The sequence below is a fragment of the Calonectris borealis genome, chromosome 10, assembly GCF_964195595.1.
Source record: "Calonectris borealis chromosome 10, bCalBor7.hap1.2, whole genome shotgun sequence".
NCBI lineage: Eukaryota > Metazoa > Chordata > Aves > Procellariiformes > Procellariidae > Calonectris > Calonectris borealis.
The window spans coordinates 16,687,587-16,702,749 of record NC_134321.1 but is presented as its reverse complement, the minus strand read 5'-3'; the positions used below and the strand labels follow the sequence as shown (position 1 = coordinate 16,702,749).

Genomic DNA, 15,163 nt, shown 5'->3' with positions numbered 1-15,163 from the left:
AATGCCCAGATATGCTTTTGCATCTGATACCTCTCTTCCTTCTAGTCTGATGATGAACTAGATTTTTTTTTTTTTTCCCTTCAGGAATGGTTTTTCTCAGCATGAAAATACTGACTTGCTAAGGTCAGCTCTCCAGGTGCTTGCAGACAGGCTAAAGCCAGGAGAGACAGAGTTTCTTCCTCTTGAGGAGCTGATAAGGTAGAATCAGTATTTCCCAAGCTCTGAAAAGGATAAATTTCAAGCAGTTTTCCCTGTTTTGTGTGGGCATTATGGGTCAACGTGTGTTTGGCAGCTCTCACAGAGACCACCCTAGCTTCAAACAGAACTTTGTATTTAATTGAATGGCAGTGCAGTCAAACCTAATGAAAAGGAGCTACTGTATTATAAAATAGACATTAATCTGTGGATCTCATTTGTTTGTATGCTATTTGAGATGAGGAGATTAGTAGGATTCACAGAAGGAATGAGTATGTTCTGAATAGTTAAAATGCCTACAGGAACACTAAGCAAAAGCAGTGTATAAAGATGTTGCTAGACTTAGAGTGACTGGGGTTTGAGAGGAGTTTCTCAGTGACTGAATTTTTATCTACTAGTGGTTAACTACCCCTTCTTCAGAAGGGCACTGCCAGAGACAAAATACTGGGCTAGGGAGACCTTGGATCTGAGATCGTCTAATACTTCATTTTTATTTATGTGTTTCTGGGAGATTACCCTATCTACACTGTTTTTACCTTATCCCTTTCCTGTCATCCCCAGTGAGAGTTTTCACTACCTACTGAATTTCCAGCAGAGTGTCCCCAGCTTCCACTGTGCGTTCATCCTCACTCAGCTCCTGATTGCCATTGCTGAGAAACCAATGGCTGGCTGGAAGAAAGAGAAAATGGGTAATGTGTGAAGAATCTCTAATCTCAGATTAGTTTTCGTGCTGTCCTTCGCCTGTAAATCTTGGATTCTGTCTCTGGAGTGCACCTTTTGAGGGAGAGATTTCCCTCTGGTATCCTAGTAATCTCACTGGGTGAACACTCCTAGCCGTTAATAAAAGGAACAGCAGCAAATATATTGGAACCTCTTTAGTATTTGTTTTGCTGTGCCTCAGTCACATGCAGGAAGGCAGACTCCAGCTCTCTTAGCTGGTGTTTTTAAAAATCAGAGCCTCACAGCTTTTAAGAGTTCTAAGAACAAGCCTGCTGTTCAATTTTGGTACCAGTTTAATCACTGATGATGGAGGTGATCATAGACTTAATCCGATGTAGCTTCCTAGTGTAAGTACAGATGTCTGTGACAGCTCATTTCCAAAAATTATGGAACTGAACTGCAAATACAGCTGTTACTCCAGGGCAGAGAGAGGAAAACCTATATGTTCTTAATCTCGTGCAACAAACATTTTCTATTAAGAGAGCTCATGTTCTGTAAGAGGAACAGCATTCAAGCAGATAAGGCATAGACATGCTTGCAGGGAATATACAAGAAAACTAGCTGGTCTCCACTTTGTCAGACACTGAAATAAAGACTCCAGACAGTCACCTCTCTCGGCCATACCTTGTCATACTAAGACACCTCTAGAATTTGTCCTCAGATCCCCACAGCCACTCAGAATTGTAAGTTCCCTACTTTGAGATTATTTTACTATTTTAAACAGTGCCACACTGGGAGAACTGCCCACTGAGTGTGGCAGGGAATAACTACTTTTAACTAATAACTTCCTGGTTTTAAAGATTTCTGCAAGAGACAAGCAGGTTTGTTAGCAGTTTTGATTTAAGAAATCTGTAAACTTTAAACTTACCTGTTCACATTTACTATTATAGCGCTGTGGCCAAAAAGTCAAGTCTCTTGTTATTGGAATTCCATTTCTAGAAATGGATGCTCTAAGGGTTGCATATTGCCTAATTAAAAATAAACAGTTGGCACACCGTAGAAGCTACCAAACAAATAAGGCTTAACATAAGTTTGTCAGGGAGAAATGGCCAGAGATGGTTCTGATGTGAACAGGTATTCAGACCAGGAACACACTGGATGTGCATTTTGTTAAGTCCTTGTGGCCTTACTGCTTTTTAGGGGAAATGCATTCTGACTTACCAAAGTTCACGCTTATTGAGGGGTAGTGATATAGTCATCTTTCAAAAAGCCATTTGGACACACTGCCTTTATATGGGAGAAGGAAATTGTCTTGGATTCTTCCTTCAGTAAGTTATCCCTTATCTTTTACAGCTTCACTAGCAAAGCAGTTCCTCTGCCAGTCATGGGTGAAGCCTAGTGGAGACCGAGAGAAGGGCAGCCAGTTCAACAGTGCGCTGCATACTCTGCTCTGGTAAGGCTCAAGCCATTGTCTCAAGCATGCTGAGACACTCTTTTTCTAATAATTACTGTTGCTGCAGGGGAATGACCCCTCTCAATCATAAACCTCATACTTACACAGTTTGGCCTAAAGCACTGTTTCTACAGCGTTGAAAGACAGTGAGTGATAGGAATAATTCTGTTAGCCATTGGCCACAGAAGCATGTTTGGACCTCATGTTTGCTAAGCTGTAGCTTGTCAGTATACATCAACACATATATACATGTATGCGTGCATACCTATACATATAAGTGTGGATCTGGTTTTGTTTTCACTAAACTGAAAGCCAATCAGCTTTCACTAAAGTCAAGGAGAGCAGGACTGAGTATTAGGTGAAATACAATCACAGAGTCACAGGATGTTTGAGGTTGGAAGGGACCTCTGGAACCTTGTTCCAACCCCCCTGCTCCAGCAGGGTGACCTAGAGCAGGCTGCCTGGGACCATGCTGGGCACAACCCTCTAAGCTTGGCGGTTCAGCCAGTTTTCAGTCCACCTCACTGTCTGCTCATCCAGCCCATACTTCAACAGCTACTCCATGAGGATCTTACAGGAGACAGTGTTGAAAGCCTTACAAGTCAAGGTAGACAATATCACTACTTTCCCCTCATCTACAAGCCAGTCATTTCATCAAAGGTTGCCAGGCTGGTCAGACGTGACTTCCCCGTGGTGAATCCACGCTGACTACTCCCAATCACCTTCTTGCCCTTCATGTGCCTGGAAATGGTTTCCAGGACAGTTGTTCCACCACCTTCCCAGGGATCAAGGTGTGGCTGACTGGCCTGTAGTTCCCTGGGTCCTTCCTCCTGCCCTTCTTGAAGATAGGAGTGACATTTACTTTTCTCCAGCCCTCAGGCACCTCTCCCAATCACCATGATCGTTCAAAGATAATTGAGAGTAGCCTCACAATGACATCAGCCACCTCCCTGAGGGCCTGTGGACTTATGTATGTCCAGTTTGCTTAGCTATTTCCTAACCTGATCCTCTTCCACAAAGTCTTCCTTGTTCCAGACTTCCCCCCGCTCTGAAGCGTGGGATTTCTGGAGGCCAGTTTTGCTAGTAAAGACTGAGGTGATGAAGGCATTCAGTCTCTTAACATGTACCTCATCCTTTTCCATGTCCTGTGTCACCAGGCCCCTGCCCCATTCAGCAGTGGACCCACATTTTCCCTAGTCTTCCATTTGCTACTTATGTACTTAAAGAAGCCCTTCTTATTGCCCTTGACAGCCCTTGCCACATTCAACAAATTCAACTCCAGGAGGGCTTTGGCTTTCCTAACCACATCTCTGCATGCCTGGACAGTGTCTCTATATTCCTCCCAGGTTACCTGTCTCTGCTGCCACCTTCTGTATACTCCCTTTTTGTATTTGCGTTTTGCCAGGAGCTCGTTGTTCATCCATGCAGGCCTCCTAGCATTTTTGCTTGACTTTCTGCTCTTTGGGATGGACTGTTCTTGAGCTCGGAGGAGGTGATCCTTGAATATCAACTAGCTTTCTGGGACCCTTCTTCCCTCTAGACCCCTGCCCCATGGCAAGAAGATCCATGAAGAGGCCAAAGTCTGCCATCCTTAAGTCCAGGGTTATGATCTTGCTGTTTGTCCTGTGCCCTCCTCTCAGGATCCTGAACTCCACCATCTCATGGTCACTGCAGCCAAGGCTGCCTTTGACCTTCCCATCCCCAAAGAGCCCTTGCTTGTTTGTAAGTGTGAGGTCCAGCAGAGCACCCCTCCTCATCAGCTCCTCTGTCACTTGTATCAGGAAGTTGCCATCGATGTGCTCCAGGAACCTCTGGGATTGCTTATGCCCTGCTGTGTTGTCCTTCCAGCAGGTATTGTGGTTAGTCCCCCATGAGGACCAGGGCTTGCAAACATGGGACTACTTCTAGCTGTCTGTAGAAGGCTTCATTTACTTGTTCCTGATCCAGGTGGCCTAAAGAAGACACCCACTACAAGGTCACCCATATTGGTTGGCTCTTTCAACCTTACCCATAAGCTCTCAGTTGGCTGGATGGATCATCCATCCTCAGGCAGAGCTCTATGCATTCCAGCCATTCTCTCACATAAAGGGCAACTCCATCTCCTCCTCTTCCCGGCCTGTCCTTAAATACAAGAATGAGGAAATATTAAATCCAGGTTTGTTTCAGATCATGGTAACTTTTAATGACATTACTGTGACAGTTCTAAGTATTGCTTCGGATTCCCTACATATTCCCTACGTTTGGCATATGAATGAGCTTGACAGTTTTAGGCCACGTGTTGCAGGTAGGGCAGTGCTCAAGAACTTGCTGTGTTGTTCTGCATAATATTTACTGATGAACTAAGCTGGTTTCGGATTTAGTGTCTACCTGGAGCACACAGATAACATCTTGAAAGCTGTAGAAGAAATCTCCAGTGTTGGTGTTCCTGAACTGATCAACTCTGCCAAAGACGGATGTTCTTCTACTTATCCTACACTAAGCAGGTGATTATATCAATAGAGACTTCGAATTTCATGAGATGCACAATGGCAATTTCTGCTTTTTAATATTTAATTTTCTTTATTTTGTGGTCTGTTATGGTTTCATGTTAGTACTGCTGTGGGCTACTCTGGGCATTTGTAAACATTCTTTTGGCAGCACACAACAGGTTAGTACCTGGTTAGCTTTATGTCAAGGTGTAATGGCCTTGTGCATTAACACAATGTTGAGTTTATTATTTGTGAGCCATTTTAACTGGAGAATGAACTGCTGTCTGTCGTCAGGTATGTTGCCTCTTTTTGTGCTACTGTGGTGGTATAAAGCACTCCAAAAGTCAGCCTCAGAGGCCTGGGGTGGCTGTAGGCAATCCTGGGCTGGTATGCAGTGTGCAAAAGCACACTCAGGATGTTTCTGCTCCTAACATAGGAATTTGGAAGCATGGATTCAGGGTGTTTCAGCTCCTACCACAGGAATTTGGAAGTACGGTTTATGCAGGGATGGCCAAAGTTCCTGCACTTTGGAACTACCAAAATCATCTTATGCTGAGAGCTGCAAACCTTTCACTGTGCACCGTCAGAGCTACAAAGAAATGGGTGGTGTCTGTGTGTGGTTTATACTGGGGAAGTAGTAGTGACTTCCCAGGATTCTCCATCTGTCTGGGAGATAGGGCTGGGCTAGACATGCTCGAGTCCTGGGGTCAATTTCCTGTGATCTCCTATTGAGAAGGATGCCCAGCTGGGTAACCTTCAAGTTTTCCACATTGTTCTGGGGACAAGAAGCCTATCTAGATGCTCAGAGCTGGCTTTTAGTTTTGCTCTCACTTTCTCCACAGGCAGACATTCCCGGTTTTCTTCAGAGTAATGATGGCTCAGCTAGAGAGTTCAGTGAAAAGCATCCCAGCTGGGAAACCATCAGACTCAAGTGAGGTAGGAAAATAAATGCACTGGACTCTTTGAGGGGAAGAAGACATAAGTTAAACTGTACAGTACAATAAAGGTGTATAAATTGGAAAGGAATCTACTTCTGAACTTTGTCTAGGAAATGCAGTCAGACAGCTTCATTCATCAGCCAAAACTGATATACAGGGTAACATATAAGTAGCATCCTTTTTTTCTGGTTTGTACCATGTCAAAAATCCAGTAAATCCAGCAGAAGCTATAACCAGAAAGCAGGTAGTAATGAGCAAAATACTAAGCTGTGCAGTTGGTCTGCACGCCTGTGTGGGAGCACAAAATTATTTTGCAACCACGAGCTGCTCTGAGAGCAAGGAAATGTGTTAAGTCTTAGCATTTTAAGCCATGTGGGCACTGATCAGGCTGGAATTGCCATAAAGTGGTTTTGCTGTGATAAATCTGCCTGTGGTGAAGCTTTGTTCCTGTCTTCAACAACAACGACAATGCTTTGGGTACAGCAAACGCTGACAGAGCATCCAGCAAGGTGAGAGGAAATACACCATCTTGGGTTATTGTCCTCTTGCATCTCGTTAGGTGCAACTGGAGAAGCTGCTGCGGTGGAACATTGCTGTGCGGAATTTCCATATCCTCATTAACTTGGTCAAGGTGAGGTTCTGCTGTTTTTCTGTCTTTACCTTCAGATCCCTAGCAAAGCCCAGTGTACCCAGGTTCATGAGAACAAGGGAAAAACGTGAAGCATGGCTGCCTAGCGGAACAACCTGGAGGTGGTAAATAAAGCCTGTTATAATCTGTGTGCAAGGGTTTCCATTTAGCTTTCGCTTCAGTACTACTTAATTCGTACAGCCTGCACATCTTACTAACATAGTTCTCACACAGATAATAAGTCTGCACAAAGACAGGATGATGTAAGGAAGTGCAGAAAAAGGACTGAATGAACACCCCAATTCCCTAGTACAGTGTTTTGAGTCTGACAGAGTCCACTGCCAGTTGTGGAAGAGGCAGGTGGGAGAAGGCCTTCAGGTAGATCTGGAATAACATCTGACAGAAAGAAACATTCTCCTGATGTGCTCAGCTGAAGGCAGGCTAATACTCTGAACAGGAGGCTTGGATTCCTGTCTGTAACCTGCATTCAGTGCTTATCTGATAGCCCTCAGCTTCACTTGCTCTTATTGTAACATACGATCTTCCTTTGAATCCTGCTGGCAATTCATGTCATCCTGTGGTGATGAACTCTAGAGGCCAGCCCCACTGGATGAAATATTCCCTTCCATCAGTTTTGGAGTTGGTACATTCAGTGTCACAGAATGTGATGATGTTTTGGGCAGAAGGCGGTAGGTACAGCTGCACTTTTCTCCTTGCTTAGGTTGATCATTACTGTTTGCTTTTATGATATTCAAAGTGATGATTGGCAAGTCCAGCTTATGAGCTCTGATGAATTGAGCTGGATTCTTCTATACAGCAGCGTTCACTGGAGCCCTACCTGTGCTCCAGATGCCTTTTGAGAGCAAAGGGTAGAGCTGGACCAGCTGGTTCTGTTTTGCAATCCATAGCAGCACCAGGGTACTTTCACAGCTCTCACATCTGTGTGCTATGCCAGTTAAAACGTTCACTAATTAGTTATAGAATTGGTCACTGGCAAAAATATATATGCAAATGTCTACCAGAAGAAAGCCTTCAAGAGAGCTGAGTCCATCTGTTCCATTTCTTTGTTTGCTGTTGGATCACAGCTGTGTGTGACCTGTGCAGTGACACTTGGTGTCTTTTGCCAGCTGGCACCATTGATGTAATAACTTCATTATTTCCTCCAAAATATATTATTTTGCACACCTCCATTTGGCTTCGTCTGTTATGTGGTTACTTGCCCATCCGCTGGACTTGGGTCTCTTGGGCCCCAAACTATTAAGAACTTCAGACTCGTGGAGATAACTTTGTGCCATCTGCAAAAGGTACACCTTAGATCACCAAACGGCCATCCTGCCAAGTACTTCCACCTGACAGCCACTACATTTCATATGCTTATGTGGTGTTCCCTGTTGGAACTTGAGAATGGATGTTGTCTTAGAACAGGTTTCACACTTTAATGAAGGGTATGTAATGAAGGGCTATTTTTAATTTGCTGCTGTGCTTACATTGTTTCCTTTCGACTTGTGGACTGATCTGGCTCTCTTTTTTCCTCTCGCCCAAGTAGGTATTTGACAGCAGGCCTGTACTCAGCATCTGCCTGAAGGTAAGCAAGAATTCAAAATAACTGAAGAGAGCAGTTTAAGTACTAGCCTTCTTGAATCATTGCCTCCAGTGGAGTAGAGCAGTTACTGAATTCTCTGGAAGAAGCAGATACTGTTTCTTACTCCTTTAACTGTCTTCTACTAATCCTCATCGTATGGCTTGACCACAACGAACTTACTGCAATTGGCATGACTGACTTTAGACCCTTTCCCCTCTCTCCTTTCCCCATGGTACTCCAAATGAGAGGAGACATCACAGCAGACGGGTCTCCCTTGGAGCCCAGAAAGATCATGTGTCCCTCTACAACTTCCCTCTACAACTGGCTAGGACTCGTATATGTATAGTGATTCTAACATTTTGTGTTTAGTTCAGTTTTATTCCAACTTGCTAGTGAATAAAACCAGGGATGTGTACAATGATGAGACCTTGTCCTTCTAGCCTCTCTTTGCAGTGATTGAAGTGGGACCCTTTACTGATCCTGTATATTCCAGTACAGCCTTCACATAAGTATAGTTTTTTACTAAGCGAGAACAGTCTCGGGGGTAGCTTGAAAGAATGTATCATTATCTTATCTGACTTTGTGATGGTTCTTTGAAGAGGAATTTAAATTTGCCTTCTGATATATTTATCATTCTTTTATAGTACGGCCGTCTCTTTGTAGAAGCGTTTCTGAAGCTTGCCATGCCTCTCCTGGACTACAGCTTTAAAAAGCACAGGGTAAGTCTTTTGGAGACAGAACTGTCTGGAACCAGTTGGGAAGCATGACTGATGCTTGCTAGGAGGAGATTCCTGTCTCTGGTCACATGTCCTGTCTCTGGCATGACACTTGTGACACCTCATGACAAACGCATCTATTGTCTCCAGCTGCACTCTGCCCTGTTTACTTGCCCATCCAGTGCTCTCTCAGCAATCATCACTGTTTCCCAGCTTCCCAACTCTTCTGGTTCGATGGCTTCACTGTTAGCAAAGGAAGCCCTTTCAACCTCCATCTTCTTCAAAAGTGTCACTCACAGAGCAGGAAGCTCATGTGAGCAGTCAGGTTGGTGAGGGCTTGTGGTCCAGACGGACAGTGACATTGGTGTCTTTGCAACAATTCTTGGAGCTTTAAGCAGGACAACATGCATGAGTGCAGATGGACAGGCCAACCTCGCTGCACTACATGACAAGCAAGAACAGTTCACTTATTCCCCCTGCTTTGTTGCAAGGCAATCCAGCTTTGCCAGTGAGACTCATTCTTTGGCTTAGTTTTCACAACTTGTGTCTCTAATAGATAACTCCTTTCTACTGCAAATGTAAAATCTGTTTTCATGGATGTTTGAGGGAATGAGGTTATCAAACAGATATCTAGTTATTGCCACTGGACAATGTGGCACGTAATTTGCTCATTAGAGAGGATTGATATCCAGAGTTCGTGTTGGATGTGTTTCAAATACCACAGTCTAGCAGTATGTTTTATACTTTTCCTCTGGTTCCCCTATTTCAGAAGGTTATACTCAAGGCAAGATGTGACAAGTGACATGTGTCTTGATTTTAATCACCCCACTTTCACTGATACGCGTTCATTCCAAACTCTGATTCAAAATCAGTTTCAGTTCAAAGTGCTTGGCCTTGTAACATGTGGTCATGCTTTTACTACCAGTTACTTCACTTATATGCACAGCGCAAGTCTCCTATGGCTTCATCCCGTTTGTCTGATGCTTCCTGCCTACGTGCATCATATCTCTATCCCATAACCCTTTGAAAGGATTGCTGGGACTAATACTGTTTCATTGTTCTTGTTTCCCTTACGGAAAAATCCTTTGAGAATTATTTGCTGGTCTACTTATTTATTGCAGGATGATGTGCAGAGTTTGCTGAAAACCTTGCAGCTGAGCACCAGACAACTTCATCACATGTGTGGCCATTCCAAGGTAAGATAAGTTCTAACTGCAGCACATGCTCCTGTCCTAAGAATGATTTATTTCCCTTCCACTGCTTTTCCAGGGCATAGGCAGGTTCTACTTGCAGGCTTTCAGCAGTGTCTGTACAAGTAAAAACTCTGAGAGGAGGAGAAATAGCCTTGATTAATGGCCCAGAAGTTGAAGTATTTGATCTGGAAGTCAGATCTGGATCTTGGATGTTAAATCAGGTTAGCGTACTCTTTTTTAGGACAGAGGTTCTTGACATCTTTGGTTGTTGGCATCTGTAAGAGGGTGTTTGTGAGTACACAAGCTAAGACCTTAGAGACCTTGCATAAAGTATAGATGCCAGATTGATAATATGGGAGAGAAGCTTTGGCAAAGGTCAACAGCCTTGTGAGTCAGAAGAATCAGCAACAGGAGGTGGACAAGGGGAAAACATTACTCAAAGTCCTCTTGTGCCTTTTTGGCATTGTTACGTTGATACTAGGGAAGAGGACAAAGGGAGGGGAGGAAGGTGGTAACACGCAACCAGTCTTCCAGTCTCTCTGTAGGAAACTCGGGGCAGGAAGAAAGGAGAGGATTAGCACCCTGCTTACAGTGTGGAGAGCCAGTACTTGTCGCAAGAGAGAACCACATGGGAAAAGGCAGTTAGAAAGAACTTCATGTGTGCTGCTTTGTTTCTGTTAGACTCCTAAGAGGTTCAAGAACACATGTCCGAAAAGGGAGCTTTGCCAAAGTAGTTGAAGGGAGAAAGCCAGCAATTAGCATGGCTCCCCAAGCTAGGTTTGCTACCGATTTAGTCCAGAGCTGGCATCAGGAGCATAAAAGTCTAGCTGGAGATCAGAACATGCCATTGCAGCTATCAGCATAGAGGAGAATTGGAAGCTGGCACAAACTCTGGAGATGCTAAAAAGTTCTTCTCATGTTTGAAAGTGAAATCCTCATGCCTGCTTTAAAGTCACAATTCACCTTGTAAACAGGGTAACATCATTGCAGCTTGCGATGTCTTGTTTGTCTTTGCACTTGACTAGCGGTGTCCCATGGCCCCTGTTAGCATATAACTGCAATTAGTGAACACCTGTGTTTTACCACTTCTCTTGTATCTGTTGCAATCTGATTAGGTGTCTGTGCCAAATCATTTTTGCAAGAATGAGAAGGCAGCAGTTGAATCCTAGGCAAATAAATGTATGCAATGAATGCCCCATATCTGTTTGAAGAGGAGTTGACACCAACATTTGTTAAACCAGTCTTGATTTCACGTTCTTACAAAACTAGTAGATGCTCACTGACGTACCATGCAGCGTTACCTAAGATTTGCTACTCTCCCTCAATATGAGTGTCTTTAAAGATCATCACACAGCAGACAGTAGCAATGAGCTTCACCTATAACCTCCTAAGTATTTGTCATTTACTCTTCCACACCAAGCCTCTCTTCTGTTTACATATCTAATGCTGGATATAAGGACAGTTTCTGGAGACAGATTTTTGCAAATGCCGTGGTGCTTCGTTGATCCTCCAAACTGCCTGCAGGCAGTTGGGCAGGTTCCAAGACCCAGGGAGCACTGTGATTGTTGATTGTGTCATTAGCAAGGTTTTCCCTGATTTGGTTCTGATTAGTGCTGATGATTGCTAGGTCCTGCCTGTTACACAGGCTAGAGAACAGATTGCTGTTGGTACTCAGTTACCCATTCCCCGCTGGCAAGAACATGAAGCAAAGCAGTGTCCCTCTTCCCAGGCATGTTGAACTCTTCCAGGAAATGAAGCTGATCTTATTTCAGAGTATAGCTAATGAGAGCATCTTAATGCAAGAAGGTTACAAAGTATTCTCATGAAAGAGGAAAATACTTATGCACAAAATAATTGTTTATGTCTCTTGGCAAGTTGTCTGCTTTAGCAGTGACTCTATTCTGTACTGTAGACACAAGCCTAGCAGGAAGAGATGCTCACCTGGAGCTAAATCTCACATAATGCCTGGCATAGCTGCCCTTCCTCGGCTGGTTTTTGCTTACAGCAACTCCATCTGTTCTCTCCTGTCCTAGTTCTCCAAAAGCCAGTGTGTCTTTGGTCTGGACAGGTTGGCTTTGGAGTTTATAGTGCACGCACATTCTATGTAGTTAGTGTAAAGGAATTGCATCAGACACTGAGCAAGAAAAGATTGTCATTGCAGTGGCTTATTCAACACCTTTCTCATTCTTTCTTCTCTGTGCTTGGGAATTCAACAATTTCCTGACATGAAACTCCCTGCAGCATTGCTTTGCAGCTTGTGGCTATCAGCAAGTAGCTATCTCCCTTCCTAGGTAGATAGTTTTGGGGTCTGGCCACTTGTAGCATTGCTTTTTGCTTTGGACTGGAACGGTGTGATTGTCCATTGCTGACCTCCACAGAGAACTCTGCTATTTCACCAACAATAACTTGTAGGTGAATCAGACTTACCCAAACATTATCAACTGCACACACCACCAGCACCAGCAGCAATGCAGCTTCCAGACATTCGTGTGGAAGCAAACTGTGGCTGCCATGAGCAAGATGGCGGCAGTGTGAGATCTGTGGGTGAAGAGCTGTGCGTTGTTCTTGGAGAACAGAGCAAGTAACACCAGTCTGTTGCCCAGATGGTGGAGCAAATGAAAAGTAGATTCTCAAAATAATTTCCCAAGGGTCAGCAGAATTCCTCTGACTTACATAGAGGACTTACTAGCCTTTCTTTAAGGTTCATGAGAAAAGCTGAGGCTCCTTCTGTTTTTATCCAGAGTGGGTACGGCTGTTTGGATTGTCGCAAGGGATCATTTTGCTGCCTTAGACAAAATGCTTATCTGAGTTTTATTTTTTAACAAAAAGTGTTAACAAAAGAATTTGGCCAAGAAATTACATAATCTGGGCAAGCTTTGTGAGGATTGTGTCCCAGCCCTCCCACCTGTATAACCAATGGCTTTTTAAATAGCCAAATACTTAGGCAAGAATCAATCGTAGTCATGTTGTACTGTTTCGTATTTAGATTCGCCAAGATATTGGACTGACCAACCATGTGCCTTTGTTGAAGAAGTCACTGGAACAATTTGTATACCGAGTGAAGGCAATGCTGGCGTTCAACCACTGCCAGGAGGCGTTCTGGGTGGGCATCCTTAAAAATCGGGATCTTCAGGTGAGAATCACTGTCCTGCCTGGGGCGGTTGAAACCTGGGAAAGGACAATGCTCCTCTTGCCCAGGCAACTCTGTGCGGGTGGAGCTAAAAGGCCGAAGTCAATGTGACCGTGTTACAGTCACGTCCAGTGCAGCAGAAAGCAGCATTTTATTTCAGGATTAAGGGCCTGCATCTCTGGGGGCTTCCTTGCCGCACAGCTGTCACACTCAAGGGATCAGTTTTAATTGTTTGTAATGAGTGGGTATGGGGGTCCTTCCCCTGCTCGCTGGCAAGAACTACGCGCAAAGACGGGAAGAGGTGAAGGTTCCTTGGACACCTCTTCATACGCTCTTTTCTGTGGGGCTTTAACAGAAGCCAATTCTGGCCATTTTCTTCATCTTTCACTGTAGAAGCTGGACAGTCGAAACAAAACCTGCTTTTTACTCAAAAACTTTACTTAAGATGGTAACGAAATGCCGCTTTCTTCCATTCCATCCTAGCACGCTTTGGCTGCTTTGCATGCACTCAGTACAGGTCTTCTGCGTCCAACTTAGGGAGAAGAAATTTTGTCTCAAGCCTCTGAAGAGAGGGACTCCGAAGAGGAGGACTCCGCAGAGAGTCCTGCTGAGGTACTCCTTGACGGGCGACGCTGCCCGCTGCTTTGAGCGACTTGGTTGAAACCCTTGTTACAATGCCGGGGAGGGGGGTGGGGGCGCGGCTTCGGCTCTGACGGCGGCGTCCCCCGCAGGAGCCGAGCGGGAGCGACACGGACGCCAGGGACGAGGACGGCGCGGCCGGGCCGGGCCCCTCTCCCACGGCACCCTGAGGCACCGGGCGGCGGCGGGCGGGGCCTGAGGCGGCAGCGGGGGCGGCTCCGCCCGGCGGCGCGCAGGCGCGGGGGGGTGGGGGAGGGCCGCGTAGCCCCGCGCAGGCGCGGGGCGCGCCGGGGTGGTGGCGGCGGGGGCGGCCATGTCGGTGCAGGAGGACCCGGTGCAGCGGGAGATCCACCAGGACTGGGCCAACCGCGAGTACATCGAGGTGATCACCAGCTCCATCAAGAAGATCGCGGACTTCCTCAACTCCTTCGGTGAGGGCGCCGGGGCGGCGGCGGGAGGGTGGCGGCGGGCCGGGGCGGGCGCCCGCGGTCTCTCACTGCCGCCTCCCCGCAGACATGTCGTGCCGCTCCCGGCTGGCCACGCTGAACGAGAAGCTGACGGCGCTCGAGCGCAGGATCGAGTACATCGAGGCCCGGGTGAGCGGCGGGGCGACAGCGGGGCGGGGCTCGGGCCGGGCCTGGGACCGGCCTCGGCTCAGGCGTTTCCTTCTCCCGGCAGGTCACCAAGGGCGAGACGCTGACGTAGGCCTGGGGCGGCCCCGGGCCCCCCCGCCCCGCCGGAGCACCGCCGCCCCGCACCCCGCTCGGGGCCTGCCGCCGCCGCCACCGCCGCCTCTGCTTGTGTTGCCAATAAACCGCTGTGCTCCTGCCCTGCCTGCTCTCTGCCTGCCTGCCTGGGGCCGGGCCACGGGATGCTCGGCTCCCTGCCACCGTCTTGGATGTCCAGAGCCTGCCCTTCCACCCGCCTGGCCCACGGGGCTCAGGCCCGCCTTCCTCCCCACACAAGGGGGCTGTGAGGGGAGGGGACACGCTCCAGGGGCTGCTGGCCTGGCTGCTGTCGGCTCTGGGAGGCACCTGACCAGCGTGGCTCAACCGTTGAGGTGCTTTGTGCTCCTGCTGGGGTCATAGCAGAAAATCTGGTGATCCTGATGGTTTGGAGGGTGTCTCAGCCTGCACATGTGCACACTGTCACGGCTAGGTGGGGACAGCAAGCTCGCCTGTCATGGTTCACATGCCACAGGAGAGTGCCCTTTGCTGGCACATAGGAAGAGGTGCTTATCCTCCTCTCTAGGGAGGCAGGTGGCAAGGAGAAGGAAATCTTTCCTCCCTTCCCACCGCTCCACCATTTATCTCAGTTTTTCAGTGGGCATCTAGAGCTGCAGACTCACCGCTCATATTTAGCGTTTGTTGGGGAGTCCATGGAGTTGGTGTCAGTAAAGGTTGTCTTGCTTCCCAGCAGGCTTTAAATGTCTCGGTATATTATTCTCCAACTGGAAGCTGTCTTTTTCATGATGGTAATGTGATGTCTGCAATGTTTACTGGGCAGCTGGGTAACTTAATGTTCTTTACATTTTTGAGCCTGGCAGATCTGACATCAGCTG

At 46.6% G+C, this 15,163-nt stretch overlaps 2 protein-coding genes across 7 annotated transcripts in view; both read left to right on the top strand.

Annotated features, from left to right (window-relative positions):
- FANCD2 (FA complementation group D2) overlaps window positions 1-13,804 on the top strand; it is a 60,277-nt gene extending 46,473 nt beyond the window's left edge. For 4 of the 6 annotated variants that reach the window (XM_075159143.1, XM_075159144.1, XM_075159145.1 and 1 more), the window contains 12 exons: window positions 85-198; window positions 757-884; window positions 2,209-2,308; window positions 4,669-4,791; window positions 5,619-5,712; window positions 6,274-6,345; window positions 7,889-7,927; window positions 8,569-8,643; window positions 9,762-9,836; window positions 12,820-12,966; window positions 13,501-13,575; window positions 13,695-13,804. In XM_075159143.1, coding sequence (XP_075015244.1) covers window positions 85-198; window positions 757-884; window positions 2,209-2,308; window positions 4,669-4,791; window positions 5,619-5,712; window positions 6,274-6,345; window positions 7,889-7,927; window positions 8,569-8,643; window positions 9,762-9,836; window positions 12,820-12,966; window positions 13,501-13,575; window positions 13,695-13,772 — 1,120 coding nt within the window. In that variant the 3' untranslated portion in view covers window positions 13,773-13,804. Of the gene's footprint in view, window positions 1-84; window positions 199-756; window positions 885-2,208; window positions 2,309-4,668; window positions 4,792-5,618; window positions 5,713-6,273; window positions 6,346-7,888; window positions 7,928-8,568; window positions 8,644-9,761; window positions 9,837-12,819; window positions 12,967-13,500; window positions 13,576-13,694 lie in introns of those variants that run through there. The other 2 variants (XR_012675047.1, XM_075159147.1) reach the window with 2 other exon arrangements.
- Window positions 13,805-13,864: 60 nt separating this feature from the next.
- On the top strand, window positions 13,865-14,431 carry BRK1 (BRICK1 subunit of SCAR/WAVE actin nucleating complex). The gene is made up of 3 exons (XM_075159171.1): window positions 13,865-14,033; window positions 14,116-14,198; window positions 14,281-14,431. Exons 1-3 carry the CDS (start codon window positions 13,916-13,918, stop codon window positions 14,305-14,307), a joined length of 228 nt encoding a protein of 75 aa, XP_075015272.1. The 5' UTR covers window positions 13,865-13,915; the 3' UTR covers window positions 14,308-14,431.
- Window positions 14,432-15,163: the final 732 nt, after the last annotated feature.